The sequence below is a fragment of the Macaca mulatta genome, chromosome 10, assembly GCF_049350105.2.
Source record: "Macaca mulatta isolate MMU2019108-1 chromosome 10, T2T-MMU8v2.0, whole genome shotgun sequence".
In the NCBI taxonomy this organism is placed as follows: Eukaryota; Metazoa; Chordata; class Mammalia; order Primates; family Cercopithecidae; genus Macaca; species Macaca mulatta.
The window spans coordinates 82,895,973-82,908,903 of record NC_133415.1 but is presented as its reverse complement, the minus strand read 5'-3'; the positions used below and the strand labels follow the sequence as shown (position 1 = coordinate 82,908,903).

The following is a 12,931-nucleotide window of genomic DNA, read 5'->3' as shown; positions in this document are numbered from 1 at the left end:
CTCAGGCTCAAGGGATCCACCCATCTCAGCCTCCTGAGTAGCTGGGTTTACAGGTGCATGCTACCATGTGTGGCTAATTTTTATATTTTCTGTAGAGACAGGGTTTAGCCATATTGCCCAGGCTGGTCTTGAACTCCTGGGCCCAAGCAATCTGCCCACCTCAGCCTCTTGAAGTGCCAGGATTACAGGCATGAGCCACCGTGCCTGGCTTAGAAATTTCTTAAGTATTTAGTGTCTACAATATGATTTTAGAAATCTGTATAACCAATCACATTTGTGCCTATTTCTTATATTTAGACATTGCTGAGAAAAGGAAAGGTAAAAAGAGGAGATTGCTCATAGATCCTGTCAAGGAGCTCAGTAGCAAAGTTATACATAAACAGCTTACTTCCTTTGCGGACACCCTCATGGTTTTGGAACTTGCACCTCCTACCCAAAGATTGATGATGTGGAAGAAGAGGGGAGGAGTGGATACACTTCTATCAACTGCTGCCCAGGATTTGATTCATGCTGAACTGAAAATGGTAACAGTTTCTATCCTTCTACATGACAGCAATGTCTGGTTATAAATAAATAAATAAATAATAAACACATCTTTACATACATATATAACAGAATTTAAACTTCCAAAGAAGTACTTCCTCATTTTGAATTAATTTTCTGGATTGTGTGTATGAATTATAGTTTTTCCTTTTTAGATATGTGCTTGTGTTTTCTTGAATTACTTTGCTGGTGCAAAAACAAAAAAACCAAAAGTGTGTGTTTTTACAGTTGTTTACAAAGTGCTTTCTGTCCTCTGGCTTTAAACTTGGAAGAAAAATGATACAGAAGGATTCAGTAAGGGAAGAAGTGGGAAACCAAAATATCATAGGTGAGACTTCTTAATTCTCTTGATGTTGAGGGGAATGTTGTGGCAACAAAAATTTGATGTTTTAAATTTCAAAATGAAGATGGGATCCAATTCCATGTTCTCAAGTATAAATGCTAACTCTGGAAGAGTAGTTGAACTTAAATGAAATTATTACTTCAGTATTGCATTTTTCTGCATTTTGGATTAATTTTTGTCCCAGAGATTTCATTAAAAAGATGAAGTATATATACTATGTAAACCATTCTTACTATCACTTTTTCTACCTCCTGCACTCTCAAAGGCAGTACTCAAAAATCCTCAAAAAAGAAAATCTTTCTATCTAGCAAGATAATGTTTCAATGTAAAACAACTAACATGAAAAGTCATGTAAGGATAAGAACAGCACTTAATACAGTTAACTTGAGACAGGTATTTCTGTCTACCCAAAAGGCACATGGAATATTAATAATTACTGATTATTATCATGATAATTATAAAGTAATAATAAAACCAATTGATGTGATGAGGGAGCCTCCACTTCCTGATCACCCTTCCTGAAGGCATTAAATCTACTGAACGATATACCACAATGGGCTTGAATTATCCATGTTGTCTTGTGAGTGAATGTGTGAGAGTGTGTGTAGAGGAGATGGTTGGCAGAGAATGGGGAGTGGAGGTGATAAAGAGACAGAGGACAGGAAAGGGAAGATACATATGTGAGACTTGGGAGCAATAAGAAAGTTTGTGTATCCTTTGCTTAAATTATTGGATCCCAACGTGTCTGTCAGAAGTTTTCTTTTGTTACAACCATATCACAATTCAAGTTTGAAAGATATTTTGGTGAAACTGTCTTTATTTCCTTGATAATTTAGAGACATTCATGATGCAAGAGCCAAATTCCCAGCAAGAGTTAAGTAAACCTCAAACCTGGAAGGATGTGATTGGTGGATCTCAGCATAGCTCTTATGAGGATACCAATAAACATATTAACACTGAGGTAAGTTATCCAGAGAGAATCGTAAAAATATTTTATTTTCTACAGATATAGTAAAGGAATGTTGGGACTCTGGTATATTTTCTTACATTTGTATATTCATATTTCATTTTAAGTTGTTTTGCAATTTGTTTACTAAGTAGCAGGGTAAAACATGATTTTCTTCTACAGAATTTTTCCAGGAGTTTAGGATGTAAATCGCAAGATAAGGTGGTTTCATACTGAACTAGTATTTTGCATGATACGTTAAATCAATGATTGTCTGTATGTAAACCTGGTTATATGCTGAGACTCCTACTAGGCCTCATATTCTTTGTGTCATGGAATGTTTTAGAACTGCAGCCAGTACACCTAAGTTTTGCTTCTCATCGTAAATTCACCCTTACATCTCTAAGAATAATATATTTTAGACCCACCGATTACTTTGGCCTTGAATCTGAAAGATTTATCTAAAGATCTAGAACCAAAATGAAATTTTAAAAACTTTTTAAGATATAATTTTTTATTTGAAAAACATTACTATTTGAAAACATAATTGGAAATAATTGCTTTGAAATATTTTCTCAATTGTTATTTTATTGGTTGTACAAATATAAATATTATAGCCATACCAGATAAAAATAAACCAGTGTTTTTCTGGTCTGTTCCATTATCACTGTATTTTGATAACCACTCAGGGAATTCAAAGTCAACCCATGTTGAAACTGAATGCCCTTGGAAGGAAAGACAATTTCACAGTGCATTCAAACAGAAAGTATTTTACTAAATATTTGATAATATACTGGATATTGAGATACTGGGTTGCCAGTACTACTCTCTCCCTCACTTGGGCTCAGGCATTTCTTAAAGTGTACCTTCCGAAAATTATGATTAGGTAAACCTGTTTAGTTTATGATATTTTGGAAGAAAAATATAACTGCACTTATCATAGATATAACAAGATAGATTGTCCCATGGGCTTGAAGTAGAGAGAAGAGAGATTGATGTACCAGTTCTTTTGAACCTTTACTCCTTTACCCTATGTTTATGCTTTTTCAATTCTACTGTTATTTTGCTTCCAAAAATGGTTAACAAATGAGAAATATAGTCAAGCATGGGAGCACAAGAACAAGAAGGGACAAGAAAATATTGATTCTGATGAATCATTTTCAAATTTTCATAAAACAGAATTTTTATATATCATAACTGCAAAATTGAGAGTATCAGAAAGATTGAATATTCATAGAAATTGAAAGAGAAAAACAAGGCTTCACAAACATGTTTATTAAAGAATAAAATGTAACTCCTTATGTTTACTAACAGTTTTTAAAACTGAGTTAAAAAGCAAGTAAACTATCTTAGAGGAGGCCCTTAGTCAAGACTGGGGAGGACACCTGGGGAATGAAGCTTAGAGACAGGTTGAAGATGAAAAGGGATTGACAGCTTCTATAGCAATGAGAAGGGAAGGAGATGATAGGGACTAGGAAATTTCTGGCTGTCTCTTTTTCTTTCTTCCTTTATGTCTTCACTCCCCTTCCAGCAGACAGGTCCTTCCCTGTTGCCCGTGACAGCTCCAGCAGTGGTGGCAGGAATCCTATCATGGTCCTCAGTAGGGATATTAATATCCCTTTCCTCACTCTCACTCCCTCTCTGCTTGCCTATTGCAGATCTCTTTCCTCTGCCACCTGGTATTGGCATGAGAATAGAGGTAGGGGAGTGGGGCTAGATAAAATGCTTCAAAGCAAAGTGGTCTCAGTAGCACAGCAGTAGAGACTTAATGTGAGGCCTGCAGTAGAGAGGGAAAAAGAAAGGAAAAGGATAGGAAACAAGGAGGGAAGGGGCATGCAAGTTCTTCCTTTATGGGAAGCATATGGAAAACAGTAACATTTAAGTCAAAGACTGCCTATCTGGGATATTTCAGAGATAATATTTTGAGAATGTGGGTAGTATTTTAAATTAGTTTGAGAAATGAGCATTCACGTGATTAAAGCATTTAACAAAATTAGATTGTTCCTGTATAACCACTGTCAGATTTACCTAACTTTCCCTAATTTGCTTCAGCAGGATATTGTTGAAATGGTGTCTTTAGCTGCTGAGGAATCATCTTTAACGAATGACTTATTTGCACAAGAAATTGAATGTAGTCCAGTTGAATTGGTAAATATATGTATAGTCTTGGGGATGTTCTTAAAAACTTCATTCCTAAATATTTTTAACACCTTATTTATCTGAAACTTGACTTTTAAAGCTGTCATGTTACTTTCTGAATTTATAATTTAAATTTGTGATTACAACAGAGATGTTTGTGAATAGTTTGATAAAATATTCTGAATTGCTCTGATTTTTTGTCTTTCTTTAATTTCTTTTGAAACTTCAAATACTTTTAAGGGAAAATGTGAGATTTTTGTGCTTATCAAAAGTAGTGACAGGATTTAAAATGTTGAGAATCACTGTTTTAAATTATTGGTATAACATTTCTAGAGAAACAGAACTATATTAAGAGTATGGCCTAAGGCATTTGAAATTTTATCTTATTTACAACAAAAATTGTAGGAAATTTTTCCTTTAACATTATGTGGCATGAGGCTTTTATCTATACAAGGGTTCTGGAAATTTGAAACAAAATCATCTGGTAGTCAGAGGGCCACATGTCAATAGCAAAGACAGAAGTCAAGTCTGATTTACCTGACTCCCTGCTTGTTAACTGTCTTATTTCTCTGGTCTTGTCCCAGCGTACTGAAAACATTTTTAAGATTGTAAAGAATTTTAGTAAAAGTTTTTTAGTAAATAATATAAAAACACCCAGTAAGCCTGATATTAATTTGTTTCTATAAAATTATCTATATAATGAGTTCCAAGACTATTTGATTGTTTTTCATAAAAGGAAAAGAGACCGAATTCTCTAGATAATCTAGGGCAGAATAAATTACCTGAACTTTTTACCTGAAGTATCCAAACAGCTGAGCCAGAAGTGGTTGATTCATTCTTGCTATTCGCTTTGCTTTTATAGATGCAGGTTATTTTCATACATGGTCAAGCAAACCACAACACAGCACAAGTTCAGCTGTTTTAATAATCCACTGGGCTTTCTACACAATAGATTCAACTGCAGGGTGTCCAGATAGATCAAGTAGACAGGCTTTAGCAGAATGCACAGACTATTTCTTCTGAGCCTTTCTCTGGTTAGTTTAGTTGTGCATTATAGGTGAAGCGAGAGTCTCATGGACCTTTAACAAAGAGGTTTTTACATTTCAAAAACTGCATTTGTTTATTTAACAATAAAATAAACATTAATAAGTGGGTGTCCTCATTTATCCAAGGACAGACCAGAAAAGAATAATCATAAATTGTAGCTGAAGGGATTTGGAAAACTCTCCAGAATAAAGTGACCATATTTTCAAATTAGTCTCTTTGGGATATAAGAAAGCATATAGCATAGGCAGGCCCAGGAAGCTGGTATAGTTGGTGGAAATGGGGACTCAGTAGTTCCCAGGCTGAGTCAAAGAGTCCCTTTAGCCTCACATGATTTAAAATGTCATGCAGAATATTCTGGTGCTTTCTGTAATTGTCTTGGAGTCTATGAAATTGAAAGCGCTTTTAGCAAGTGTCTGGGCTCCTATACATGAAGGCTAGACAAACGGTGGACATGTGATGAGAGTGACACAGATGCTTTTGGGATGCATGGTCAGAATTAGCTTAGGAAAAATTATAAAGTAGGCCAGATTTGTGCCACTTCCCTTCCCCCAACCCCCTGTAAGCCTACTCTGTTATCAGATTCATGAACACCTTTCATATGCCCAGTTTCTGCTCTAATATCATAAGGTGTTAGTTTGTAAGGGATTAGAATAAATTCTTGCAAAGAATTTCAACTTTACCATTTTTAAATATTGAGGTATTTCTGAAAGTGGTTAAGACTTAAATACCAAAAAAAAAAAAAAAAGAATTTATTTAGATAACAATGACAGACAATCAGGCAGTGGGTTAATATTTTTTGGACAAGGCATCTCGAAATCTGAAAGATTTCTAACCCAATTGTACACAAACTACTAGACAGCAGTTATGTTTAGAGCTTCCATTACCAAGTAAGTTCAGATAAAGGTCTTTACAATGCAGAAATAGCTGTATGTTTCTCCTGTCAACTGAGTTCAGATTGACCAGAACTAGGATAGCCCTAGGCAAAAGTTGTTGTCTTTGCTAATTTTACTTTTCAAAGTAACTGAAAGGCCCTGGGCAACATTACCAAATAAAGATGGCAGAATCTCCTATTTTGGAGCCTCTTATCAGAAGACACCCTGGAGAGTATAGGTATAATTGTGCAAAGGTGGTTTATATTTGTATGTTAGCCTTATTCTCTTTATAAATAATAAAGACTATAAGCTCTTTATTTGGCAGGACCCATTGTAATAATTGTGTTTCTTGTAGAAGCTAACACTATGATTGGTGAATAGTAAGCGTTTAGTAAAATTTGCTTAAATTAAATATTTTATTTATCAGTCATTCAAACAGGAGTCATTGAGGAATGAAGAAAATATTGAGACAGAAAGATGGAATCGAAGAATACTTCAGTTGTTAAATCGTTTACGGGTAAGATGCTAGGGTTTGTCAACCCTATTTTTATTTTAAAAAATAAGTAAATACTGACTTCAAGCTTCTAGATATTAATGAAAACGCAGTAATTTTCCTTATTTTTTTGAGGCCACATCCCACTGGAGTGCGATGATTTTCAGTAGTATACCCAGGGCTAAATATAGAAGTTTGGTTTTGGTGCCTGCATATTCTAATCAACTTCTTACCCACACTCATACCCTTAGATATCTATCTATTCTGTGTCCCACTCTCATTTTTAGCAGGATACCAACTAATTCTCAACATGAAACTTAGTTGATAGCAGTTCAAGAGTGACAGCTCAGATAATTTTTGAATTTAATTTATGTTTTTATCAAAATAATACATGCATATTATTTTAAAAGTTCCATAGCACCATGCAATAAGGCTGAAAAGACAGAAAGGCCTTTGTCCTACCCCTCCTAAGTCCTGCTCACCAGAAGCAACTACATTAAGCTGCTTCTTTTAGTATTTATATCTATATTCTTAAGAAACATGCTTTTAGTGCTCTTTCTTGGTATTTCAGCTTTAAACTTTACTGAATTCTTCTGACAGAAAACAAAAGTTTAACTTAGTTACCTTCCCCTCCCTACTATACTTTTAGCATAGTGTTATGTGTTTACAGTGTTATATTTGTAATAGTTATGATGCAGGTTTGATTGTGACAGGAAGCCAATATATTAATGACTTAAAAAAGATAGAAGTTTGTTTATCTCTCAGGTAAAGGTTCAATCTGGTATGGCAGCTATGCTCACAAAGTTGTCAGGGACCCAGGTTTCCCTTGTCTTCTCAAGATCCAAAATGGCTAACTACCCACCAGGTCTGTACTCCAATCAGCAGCAAAGTTTCCTTTAACTGTACAACCCAGAAATTTTATCACTTTTTTTTTTTAATTTTTTTTTTTTGAGACGGAGTCTCGCTCTGTCGCCCAGGCTGAAGTGCAGTGGTGCGATCTCTACTCACTGCAAGCTCCGCCTCCCGGGTTCATGCCATTCTCCTGCCTCAGCCTCCCGAGCAGCTGGGACTACAGGCGCCCACCACCGCGCCCAGCTAATTTTTTGTATTTTTAGTAGAAACGGCGTTTCACCATGGTCTCGATCTCCTGACCTCGTGATCCCCCTGCCTCGGGCTCCCAAAGTGCTGGGATTACAGGCGTAAGCCACCGCGCCCGGCCAGAAATTTTATAACTTTTAACGCTTCATTGACCAGCACTTAATCACATTACCGCATCTAGCTGGGAAATGTAGTGTTTATTTGGTAAGCTTAGTCCCAGCTAATAATTCCGTTACTATAGAAGAAGAGAATGGAAATTAAAGGACAACTAGCAGCTGCTGCCATAAATACTATATAAAAATTAGTTTACATTGAAGCTTCATAGCGTGATTAAATTTCTTGTCAAGTTTATGATTGTTTTGTCATTAGGCTTTTTTCAAGTTAATCATTACCTCATTTTTTTTCATTTGCTCAGTCTATAAACCCATTTTAATTACTTTTCCAAGCTCAGACAATATGACCAAACTCTGACAAAAATACCATTTTTATGGTTTTATAATATTTTATAATATCTCTTATCAAGTGATCCATCAGTTCCTTTTTTTTTCCTTAAAGGTATCTCTCTGGGGGTTCACCATCCTCTTGTTCTGATTGATACAAACTAGTTGCTCTTTAGGTCTGCTCCATAGTTTTTGTCTTGGGATATTGCTTTGTCATAAACATGAGAATTTGTCTCTTTCCTGTATGTATTATTTCCTCTGTGGTTTTGGGTGCTTTGATCTTCCTTTATCTTAAATTTTTTGGTGATTAACATCCTTTCATGATTTCCTGAGATAAATAGTTCATAAGAGATAGAGACCCTCCATACCAGCCTGAGCATTTCTTTTACCTTTAACGTGACTGTCTCTAGACATAAGTTGAAAATATATTTCTCTCAGATGTTGAAGGCTTTGTAACATTGCCAAGATTCTTGTGATGTTATTGAGAGGTCAGATGTTGCCTTAGTTGGTGATCCTTTGTAAGAAATCTTTATTTTCTTTCTGGAAGCTTTTGATCTTTTATTATTAATATTATTATCCCTGGCACTCTGGAATTTCATGATGTGCTTTGGGTTTTTTTTTTCTTTCACTTGTTGTGCTTACCATGTAGTGTGTTCTTTTATATGGAAATTTCATGTTCCTGAGTTTTAGAAAATTTTTAAAAATTTCTTGAACTTTCTTCTTATTACTGTTATTTTTTAAAGTTTTTCATAGAGTCAAGGTCCCACTGTGTTGCTCAGGCTGGTTTCAAACTCCTGGCCTCAATTTCTTTGTTATTTATCCTCCTGAAGGGCCAATAGGTCAGATGTTGGATGTCCTGAACTGCTCCTTTAATTTTAAAAACATCTTTTATCCTCTATATTAATTTCCTTTTATTTGTGTTTTTCTACTCTCTAGATTTCTTCAACTTTGTCTTCTAGACTTCACTGAATTTTTATATCTGCTTTCACCTTTTTGTTTTCCAGGAGTTTTTTTCTTGTTTACTAACCTTTTGTTTTATAGCATCACGATATTTTTATTTAATTATTTAATTAGGTTTTTAAGCAGCTTTGTTGAGATATTATTAACATGCAGTAAACTATTTCTATTTAAAGTATGCATTAGATAAGTCTTGACATATGCATACAACTGTAAAACCTTCACCACAATCAAGGAGTAAACATATCTCAAACCAGAAAAAGTTTCCTTGTGCCCCTTGTGAATCCCTCATTTGCATACCTCCAACTGGCACCTCCATTCCCAAGCAACCACTGATCTGCTTCCTCTCACTATTATCCTAGCCATTTTTCATGGATACAATGAAAAACTTCTTAACTTCAGAGATTGCACTTCTGCTCCCTGCATTATCTTTCCTTAGTGATGTTCTTGAATGCATTCCTTTTTGCTGTTTAATATTAGAGATTTTACTCAAATATCTTGTAGATCCTAGGATTATCTGTTTTTATTTAAGATAGAGACACCAAAAAACTGATTGGAAGTTATATACGCATGAAGGCTTGTAGACTTATGGTCTTTATACTGAGGTCATTGGGTGGCACCCCTCACCTTCCCCAGATTGTATTATGTAACTGGGTTTTGTTCTCCCTTAGAATAGTTGGCTTTTCCAGAGTAATCTTTTAAGTCTAGTGCCTAGGACATGTAAGCACGATGCCAGTAGCTCAGGAACCAAAAGGAGATAAAGGAGAGGCTGGTTATCTCACTGTTCAGAGTGTAGAATTTCCCTTAATCCCACTGTTTGTGGTATGACACTTCACCATCCACAGCGCTAGTGCCTTAAGTCCAAAGCCTCAATGCTTGGTATCTCCAGAAGGGCAACATCACACCTTCTACTATGTGAGTAGTGGTCTCTGATTCTGTGAGGTGGTGGAGTGGACAGAAAGGCTAACTGTTCCTAAGTAGATTCTCAAGGAATTCTCCTATTTTCAGCTTAATCCCTCTCCCCAGTTTATGATACACTGATGTCTCCAATTCCTGAGCTTTTCCAAGGTACTGTATCTCACTCAGATTGGCTTGCTTTTTGCTGGCTTCCCTGCTGCCAGCATTTAGGATTCAGTTGTCTCTACTCTACTAAGTCAGTTATGTCTTCCACTTTCTTTGTCTTTGTCTCCTTCCTTTGTCACTTTTTCTGTCTTTACCTTCATTTCAGAAAGGTTTCTGAAGGGAACACAAATAAACACTTATGTTTAATCTTGCATATTTGTCCCTTTAGGGTTTTTCAAGAGAATTCTTGAAATTGAAAAAGCTGTCCTTATTCTCTCCTAGGAGGAAAAAGTCATCCAATTCTCATCTTTTCTCTCAAGGCAGGGAATAAATGTAGGCTGGATATGCCATCTTTGAAAGGTTACTCACCCTGGGCTACACCTTTGGTTAAGATAAAGTATAATAATGTATTTAATTTATTAATTTGTTGAATGTTATAGACAAGCAAAACCTTGTATATGGTATTTCTAAATATGCTTCACAACTATCCAAGGAGTATGATGCTCCTAGGGACATTGGCCAGTATTCACTACAGTGTTTCTTTCTTTTTTTTTTTTTTTTTCTTTTTTTGAGATGGGGTCTCACATCACCCATGCTAGAGTGCAGTGGTGTGATCTCGGCTCACTGCAACCTCTTCCTCCTGGTTTCAAGTGATTCTCCTGCCTCAGCCTCCCAAATAGCTGGGATTACAGGCACATGCCACCATGCCCAGCTCCTTTTTGTATTTTTAGTACAGACAAGGTTCCACCGTGTTTGCGAGACTGGTCTGGAATTCCTGACTTCAAGTGCTCTGCCCTCCTTGGCCTCCCAAAGGATTACAGGCGTGAGCCACCGCACCTGGCCACACTGCAGTATTTCTAACTAAAAAATTATACTTCTCTAGGAATCTGATTCCAAATCTTAGTCTTCATGAAAAGAATTATCTTCATCCGTAATTAAAATACTTTATTGTACCTCAGTTATTTTCAGTAGGTACACAGATGTCATATAGTGAATCCGACATCTTTTTAATCTGTGCAAAGAAATTGGGAGTTGTTTACATAGTCATAATCCCCTGACACTGAAACTAGAGTTGTTTATAGTCAACACCAACACTAGTACCTTTAAGTAGAAGAAGACTGATAGGCTGATCATTTTCACTGTATTTGAAGCCTCCCAAAGTCCTGTGGAATTTTTTTTTTTTTTTTTTTTTGTCTCTGCAAATATAGACTAATTGCCCTTTCCACAGGAGCCATTTATGTTAACATCCATTTTAAAAAGGTCTAACATTTGTATAATACATTACAAATTTGTATAACACTTTGGAATTCTTTTGCATGTGTGTTCTTCATGAACCAAGCTTGTGTACAGTGACTTGTTTTGTTTTTATGTTTACTAAGGAGTCATTTCCCTTTTTCCACTTAAGGATTTTATAGTCATTTATCCAAAATGTTAATATTTTGTTGTTCATTATGCATTTATAGCTGGCTTTACTTCTAATGATCTTGTTTCCCTTTTCTTCTTTTCTAACTATTTTCCCAGGAATCTAACAAGATGGGAATGCAGTCCTTTAGTCTGATGAAGCTCTGTAGAAATAGCGACCGAAAACAAGCAGCTGCCAAATTTTATAGCTTTCTTGTCCTAAGAAAACAGCGGGCTATCGAGCTGAGCCAGAGTGCTCCCTATGCAGATATTATAGCTACAATGGGACCAATGTTTTATAACATGTGAAGGAAACCCAGACATATAGATTTATGTCATCACTGGAATTTCTGTGTAGATTGTTCCGTTTAATGCAGAAGCCATCTGGAAGCAGCTGAAGATGTGATCCATTTCATAGATAGGCTGACCTATTTCCTCTCTGTAGTTCAGAATAATCATAGCTAGAATTGGAAACCTACCTGCTTACAAAGAAATACTTTAAATTCTGTTTTGTTTTGTTTTCTGTTTTTTTAAGGACAAAGGCCTCACTATGTTGCCCAGGCTGGACTTGAACTCTGGGCTCAAGTGATTCTCCTGCCTCAGCCTCCTGAATAGCTGGGACTACAGGCACATGCCACCATACCTGGCTCAGAAATACTTAATTATAGCTAAGTAATTTTTTATTTTTATTTATTTTTTTTGAGACAGAGTCTCGCTCTGTCACCCAGGCTGGAGTGTAGTGGACAGATCTCAGCTCACTGCAAGCTCCGCCTCCCGGGTTTACGCCATTCTCCTGCCTCAGCCTCTTGAGTAGCTGGGACTACAGGTGCCCACCACCTCGCCCAGCTAGTTTTTTGTATTCTTTTAGTAGAGACGGGGTTTCACCGTGTTAGCCAGGATGGTCTCGATTTCCTGACCTCATGATCCGCCCGTCTCGGCCTCGCAAAGTGCTGGGATTACAGGCTTGAGCTACTGCGCAGCCAGTTAAGTAATTTTTTTAACTTAGCTGATTTGAATATATAGCATTTATCATTTCCCTGACTTGAATGTTGCATTTAGCATACATTTAGGATGCATTTTTAAAATGCTATATGTTTTTGACAAACATTCAAAGATGTTTCTTAAAAGGCTATTTTACATTGGAGTATTTACTTGAATTTTGTGGGGTTAATGATGAAAACTTCCTTATTTCTACACAGACAGTTTATTTGATTGCAATGCATATCATCCTTGATTTGACCTAATGCTATGGTTTTTAATCCAACATTTTAAAATTGGAGAGTTACAAAGCTCATCTTTGCTTTAAATTACCTTGTGTGGGTTTTAGTCTATTTATAGGTCATTTAACCTTTTTATTTACTATTTAATGAGTATTATAATCACCATTAATGTGTCAGCAAAACTAAATCTGCTTTTTATGTTTAAAAAAATTAGCAGACACTTGTTCTGCATGTTGTTTGCAGCTGCAGTCTAAGTAAAGATCACCAAAATAAATGTTCTTTTGCTTGGCGTTTACCGAACATTTTTGACGTTAAAACTGTTGTTTTCCTTTTTTCTTAATTGAAATTTGAGTTAGGACATTTTCATATT

General features: G+C 35.9%; 1 protein-coding gene across 1 annotated transcript in view; it reads left to right on the top strand.

Moving 5' to 3' along the window:
• Window positions 1-11,650, top strand: part of RAD21L1 (RAD21 cohesin complex component like 1) — a 28,458-nt gene extending 16,808 nt beyond the window's left edge. The window contains exons 8-13 of the mRNA XM_077949060.1: window positions 298-524; window positions 772-871; window positions 1,723-1,847; window positions 3,885-3,980; window positions 6,330-6,407; window positions 11,462-11,650. Of these exons, the coding sequence (XP_077805186.1) occupies window positions 298-524; window positions 772-871; window positions 1,723-1,847; window positions 3,885-3,980; window positions 6,330-6,407; window positions 11,462-11,650 (815 nt within the window). The remainder of the gene's footprint in view (window positions 1-297; window positions 525-771; window positions 872-1,722; window positions 1,848-3,884; window positions 3,981-6,329; window positions 6,408-11,461) is intronic.
• The last annotated feature ends 1,281 nt before the right edge of the window (window positions 11,651-12,931 follow it).